The 6,844-nt window shown below is 45.8% G+C and overlaps 1 protein-coding gene and 1 pseudogene across 2 annotated transcripts; both read right to left on the minus strand.

Moving 5' to 3' along the window:
- Positions 1-838: 838 nt before the first annotated feature.
- On the minus strand, positions 839-5,573 carry LOC125515043 (cyclic nucleotide-gated ion channel 17-like; annotated as a pseudogene). The gene is made up of 7 exons (XR_015608842.1): positions 5,249-5,573; positions 4,274-4,799; positions 3,105-3,317; positions 2,729-3,015; positions 2,266-2,398; positions 1,891-2,127; positions 839-1,757 (listed from the first exon to the last, which is right to left on the minus strand). The product of XR_015608842.1 is annotated as a cyclic nucleotide-gated ion channel 17-like (transcript).
- Positions 5,574-5,856: 283 nt separating this feature from the next.
- LOC147966324 (uncharacterized) lies at positions 5,857-6,450 on the minus strand. The gene has a single exon (XM_087530787.1). It carries the CDS (start codon positions 6,448-6,450, stop codon positions 5,857-5,859), a length of 594 nt encoding a protein of 197 aa, XP_087386913.1.
- Between the last annotated feature and the right edge of the window lie 394 nt (positions 6,451-6,844).

A 6,844-nucleotide genomic window follows, 5' to 3' on the forward strand; every position in this document is an offset into this window, starting at 1 on the left:
AAGCTCATATGAGCTCGGGCTAAGAAACTCCATGTCCATTTTTTCAATTTTGTTTTGACCACACTATGAACTTTATTATTATGTTATGACAAAAGGATGATGAATACTTAATGATCATTCGTATAAATTCAGAAGAAACGTTTCGGCCAAGATGTCATTAGTAGTTCCAAACCAAGGAACATGAACCAAACTGCAAACAATAGCATGACATATCTGGGATGAGGATTTGTGGCCAGATCTTTTTTCCGTGCTCTTATACAGATATAAAACATTAGGAATCATGGTAGAAAAATAGTGGTAAAATTGCAAAAATAATTCTTGCTGCTGAAAAATTGCATGTACTTTTGCCGCTAAAAAATTGCGCCCATTTGCAGATAAACGACAACCTTCAATGATGCTTTGTTGGAGCTAATAGCCCGCTCCCTTCTTTTTCCTCTCAGCTATTTCACACACCTCGCACACAAGAACAGAAGAACACAGGAATTTTGGTGCCTGCTACCTCACGCAGCCTGTCTTTTTCCTCTCTATCTCTCTTGCAAATAAACATGCTTTATTACAACCTTAAGTAGATTCACGCATGCATAGCCCGGCCTCCGCACTCGGCCACTAAATATGATTGCCAGCACAGGTTTCAAATTTGTCGTCCAAATCCTCCATAGGTCACTGCTGCCACTGTAACAGCATATAGCGTTATTGAAAGCGTAATGGAAAGCATATCCAGAACCTAAATGATGCTGATATCAAAGTTTTTTTTTAATAAATAGAAAAGGAAGATTGTCCCCAGCCTCTGCATCAGAGCTGCTGATAACGAAGTGGAGTCGCTCATACCTTAAACAAGAATAGCAAGGTCAGACTATGGCTTCAACGTTAGAACTCTGGCAGTCAGCATAGCGGCGCGTGCCAATGATGTTACAAACACAGATACATCTGAATGTACAACGTAGAGTAATTAGCATCTCCTAGCATCCTCAGATCAACGGCCGGTTCTGTGAATCCTAATTCTAACCGGATTACGGTCCCCTCCATGCGGCAAAGACTGACTAACTGGCAGCAGAGCTAGCAGGATCAGTGTCCGTTATGGACAGGATATAAGTTACTACCTTATACATAAGGTTCAGCTGGGAAATCTGGCTCCTCCTCCGGCTTCTTTAGTGTAGACAGGTCTTTTATGGCCTGAAGCCCTTTAAAGTTCCCAGCCATTATTTTCGCGGCCATCATTCTTAGAGATTATTCTTCCGTGGAGGCCCTTCTTCACCATTCGAGTCTTCTGATCTCAGGCCCTTCTCCATCTTTCTCCTCATGTACCGCCGCAAAGCAGCTTGGATGAAGCACGCACTCCATGTTCTCCAATGGGGTGAGTAGTAGCGGAAAGTGTGCTGCAGCTTCTTGCTATGCCACCGCCCGAATTGGCTGGCCACGAACCTGAGATCCTCAGCCTGAAGTGAAAAGGCCTCCACGTCTGTGAGCGCCTTCACTGTGCAGGTGGCTGTTGGCAAACTGGTAGGTTCCGGGATAAAAGTCCATCCAAGAAGTTCCTCGCCGCAGCAATCACCAGATTTCAGGAGAACTGAATTGAAGAAGCCTGTGCGGCCACCATCTGTTGTGGCGCTTTCCAGTTTCCCACGGATGATGAAGAGCATCTCAGTCACCGGATCACCCTCACGGATAATGTATGTGCTCTTTGTGCACGGTGATGATACAAGACGCGCAAAGATGGCATCTAGAAGTTGGTCATCCATCTGGCAGAAAAACGGAACCTGAAACCTCATAATAGAAGAGAGATTAGCACATGACAAATGATAACAAGAAGTCTAGTGCATTTGAAAATTCAAAATAAAAAGTCTAGTTCATTCGTTATGTATTTCCACATAATCGTGTACAAGTATTTACCCGGCGAACAAGATCCAAGCAAAGGTGGCGTCTTATTTCACGTCGCAGATACTCTGGTAGAACCTGAAATATATACTCTTCATCCACACCTCGAGTTAAAAGCCACTTGTACTGAATAAATTTTCTAACTCTTTCCCGCAGTTCACCAGGAAGTTGACGGTATGTCATCCACTCCTCCGTATCTCTTTGCTTTAATCTCCACTCATCCTCCCTCACAGTGATAGATTGGAGGGAGGTCTGCAGTAATAACAATGTAAGATAGTATGTTCTAAAAAAACAGTTTACATTTATACATTCTGATTAAAATGATAAGTTTCATGCACATGAATAATGAACTTCTACAATATAGAGCGTAAGTAAGTATGTAAAATGTACCTGCACATTTCCAATCAAATACACACACAAGACCAGGCCGGATGATTCCAAGGCAAGACTGAATACTGCCAAGAATATACCGAACAGTGTCTCACCAATGTAGGTGCTAACAGAAATAGTCTGGCCATAGCAACTGTCAAGAACATGGAAGGGAGATATACCATGTTAGAGAGCCACTTACGAATACCGACAAGATTCAGCCGAAACTGAAAGAGTAAGATTCTATGGAAGCTTTCAACTTACATAATACACCCTCTGTTTCTAAATATAAGACGTTTTGGCAGCTTAATTTAAACGTCTTACATTTAGGAATGGGGAGAAATATAAAGAGCAACTGTTTGTAAATACGCCCTCTGTTTCTAATTATAACGGTATCAAAGAGCAACTGTTTGTAAAGGAAATTGCAATGTAAGTTCTCACTTAGTACTATAGTTTGATATGAAGATGTCCAGTGCAGAAATACCTTAGATTCTGTAAACCCCACCAAAGGGAATAGAAGAGCTTTATCAAGAAACCCTGAGCAGGCACTAGATTTGACAGTGCAGGCAGGAACATGCCATAGTCGAATGTGATGCTGGTATCACTAGCATTGCAGCTATGGAAGATATCAGTCGTACTAGCCCATTTCTGATTTGGTGCCATATCACAATCTAGGTACCTAATATCACACCCAGTTTCATTCCTGCAACTCATTTTCCAGCAGGCTGTTTGGCGATCAACGGATAGCAAGTACCATACTGCACCTAGTACCTAAATGAACAGGAGCAGGGGATCCTAAGAAAATTGCAATACATATCAAATGATGAAAGGTTGCCTATAAAAGCATGTAGATACCGTACATGACTAGTTATCATGTAAAGCAACAGGCTGTATACAGCCCCTTGCCAGGCAGTCTTTGCAACAACTTCAGTAGCTTTGATAATTTCATAAGTTAAAGGGAATATGAGATATAGTCTTGGAAGATACTGAGCAAGAACTATAAGCACCAGAATGTTATCGCTGGGCTCAGCGTTGGAATATTTGATAGCTGGTATCAAATACCAGACTATGATCTGCACATTAAGTAAAGATACATAAGTAGAATAAATAAACGAGAAATTGAGATGCAGTGCTTCCAGGCTGCACAGAACAATACATTATTTGCCCTTGCAGAACATAGATAATTCACAATGATTGTACTCCCTCCGTCCATATTTACATGGCGCCCTCGTTTTCCATGATTAATCTTTAACCATCAATTTTGCCAACGTTATCTTAATTATTATGTCATAAAACTTATACTGTTGGAAGCTACATTTTAACATAAATTGAATGATATAATTTTTGTGACACCTAACTCACATTTTGTTGGTCAAACTGATGGTTAAAGTCGAACCTAGAAATATGTGTGCGCCATGTAAATGGGGACAGAGGGAGTATGTGAATGAAAAAAAAAGTTCAGTGGTTTGTCTCATAAGCTCCACGATTTCTGCATTAGATTCTTGAATTTTGTTCACACAAAAAAAGATTCTTGAATTTTGTTAGGGAAGAAATTCGCCCAGGTTGAACCACAGAGTCACATAAGTTGATACGAACATGGGTGCAGGATCTCACCATCAGGTTGAGGCCCCTCGAAGTTCTGAAATAATCCACTCTACTGAAAGTGCAAAATTTTATTTCAGGTAATCTTTTTCTAGAATGTCCTTTACAGACAATCCCAAGGGCTCATTTAGAGAGAGAATGGTTGAACCTATATAGTATTTCTTCATCGTGTCCAATGCAGTGCTGAACTCAAACAGAACTATATATACTTTTATTTTCACAAAAAATTAGGATTGCAACTGCGATGAAGAAAATTATTTGAGTTCATCCCTATCTTACAATTTCACACTTTGTATAGCATATCCATGTTAAATAAGATTTAAGATTTGCAAATACTTACATGACAAACATCCTAAAACCAGGCATCATTACTTCATTAGAACTACTTGCATTCCACTTGGAACAAAAAAGAGGACTAGCAAGTTACCTGTGGCAAAGGCAGTGCAGCCACCACATCAATTGCAAAGTCAGATCTCAAATATTTCCATGCAATCTCTCTAGGGTCTCTGACGAAATATCCTCCTTTAGAAATCCCCAAGGTTGAGCTCTTCTTAAAAATTGCAGTTCTGAACTTTAGTATGATGTGAATCGCATATAAAAGATCGGTAATTGATCGTAATAATGTAACGATGATGGTTAAATGCCTGTCTGTCCCGACACATGAATAGGGGGTGCCGTAGACGATTTTTGGCACGTAGAAGTACAGGGGGTCTACGAATAGAGCAAGCAAGCATGAAAAAAGGAAAATGCAGTTCCATGTCAAGATGAAGCCACTTGATGGATCAAAAATCTTGTTGTTCCCTGAGCTCGCGACACCAAGTTTAATAGCAGGGAATGCTGCCTGTTTCTGTTGAATTGGTATGTCCCCTGAGCTCGCGACAGCAATACTAGCAGGTAATGCTGCCTGTTCCTGTTGAATTGGTGGCGGCGGCATCCCCATCTCCTCATCAAACCTGTGAATGGCAGCAGCACAAAAAGAAAATTGGTTGGACCCTAGCACCAGATTTCCCCAACATCTGAACCGTGCACGACAAATTGGACTCTTGTTCCTTACTAACAACATGGACTATGATTATTTACAATTCAGAAGAAATATTCTTCTTTCTATGTCAAGTAAGCAGAGTACTTTAAATAAATTTTAGTTATCCATCAACAGTTTTAGTTTAGGTGGTGCTGCCTTTCACTTTACCCACATATGCTAATTTTAGTATAGCTTAACAAGTCAAAAAAATTAATAACACACATACGTGCATGATCTATATAATAGACTAATAATAATAATAGGAATCAGACTTTTTTTAAGGGAATAATAGGAATCAGACTGATCCTGCTGGGCACGGTCGTAAATGCTGGACCCCTGACCGAAAGAAAACAGACCCAAGAGCTAGCTGCCGCGGTTCACCTCAACGTCCGCTGCCTGCGGAGCGCCATCTCGTCCTCCACCTACCTCGGCGCGGCGCCGGGCAGGAAGAGGCCGGTCGAAGCGAGTGCGCGAACTCGATCAGCGGCCTAATCCGGCGGCGAGACAGCGGGTGGCTGGTCTCCTCTGCGTCCGCGGTGGGAGGGGATAAGGCGGTGAGTGAAGGCGGGAATGGAGAGCCGTCGACGGCGAGGAGTTCGAGTGAGGTTGGCGACAAAGTCGACGACCCGGAGGAAGACTTCATGCGTTTCATTGCTTTGGTAGCCGACGGCAAGGGCGTGTACAGTGCGTTAGAGCATCTCCAACAGGCGTGCCGCCGGGCGCGCCGCGCGCAAAAAACACATATGCCATGCGCGCATCGGCTGGTTTGGCGCGGCGCGTTACGCCAGCTCCAGTAGCCGCGCTAAAATGCAGCGCGCGCCGCTCCAGCAGCACGCAAAAAAGCAGCACGCGTGCTCATTCTAGGCTATTGGAAAATAAATAGATTGCATAGATTAACGATACAAAGGTATTTTACATCGGAAACATAGATTGCATAATAATTAAAAACGACAAACGATAAAACACGAGATAGATTGCATACAAAAAAACTAGTCTAAGTCGCTATCATCACTATCGTCATCCTCCTCGGTGGTGTCGTCCGAGGTATCCAGCCAGATGTCCAACCACCGATCATCATCCGGCGTGAAGAACGACTGCTCACCTGCTTCAACGAGATCGGACTGCGCGTTCGCCAACGCCTTGCGCCGACGCATGTCCAACCGCGCCTCGCGGCGCCTTCGCATGTCCTCCTCGCGACGCCTTGCCCAGTAGGACTGCTCGTAGGCAACGTCCTCCGGGTGGCGGCGCCGCCACTCCGCCATGACCCGCTCGTCCTCCTGGGCGACGAGGAGGCGGCGCTGCCGCTCGGCGTGCTCCGCACGGTCTTGTGCCGTGTTCAGACGCGGCAGCGGGGCACGGTCGAGCGCTTGCTGGAGCGTGTAGACATCCTGGAAGTTCATCTGGCCGCGCGACCGGCCTAGACGCCACGCCGCCGCGTCGTACGCGCGGCCGGCCTCGCGCGCCGTCCCGTACGTGCCGAGGCCGAGCCGGAGATCGCCGGAGCGTATCTCCGCGTAGTAGCCGCCGTTGGGGCGCAGGCGGACGCCGCGGTAGCCGAACGCTCCTCGGCGGCGCGGCGGCATGGTGGCGCGTCGGTGGCGGGGCGCCGGGGCGACGGAGGCGCGTCGGTGGCGGGGCGCTGGAGCGGCGCGTGGCAGAGAGAGAGGAAGAGGAGAAGAGGAGACGTGGAGAGGCGCGTGGCGCGCGCCGCACTTTATAGGCGCGCCGGAAGCGGCGCGCAAAAGATGACGTGCGAGCTAGCGCCTTTTCGCGCACGCGCAAACGGTTTCCGCGCGCGTGGTTTTCCCGCCGCCGCTGGAGCGTGGCAAAACGCCCCGCGTGCGCTAAAGGCTGCGTTTACCGCGCGCGCGTCGTTTCGCGCGGCCGTTGAAAATGCTCTTTGGGAGTAATACTACATTCACGGATTTTTACAGAGATTTTACGGAGTGGTTGAGATTTGACACATTATAATTGGTT

The sequence above is a fragment of the Triticum urartu genome, chromosome 6A (genome assembly GCF_056163025.1).
Source record: "Triticum urartu cultivar PI428250 chromosome 6A, HENAU_Tu73, whole genome shotgun sequence".
Lineage (NCBI taxonomy): Eukaryota > Viridiplantae > Streptophyta > Magnoliopsida > Poales > Poaceae > Triticum > Triticum urartu.

Bases quoted from the DNA above. Each gene is read 5' to 3' on its own strand.
- LOC147966324 (XM_087530787.1), bottom strand. From the start codon at position 6,450: ATGCCGCCGCGCCGCCGAGGAGCGTTCGGCTACCGCGGCGTCCGCCTG.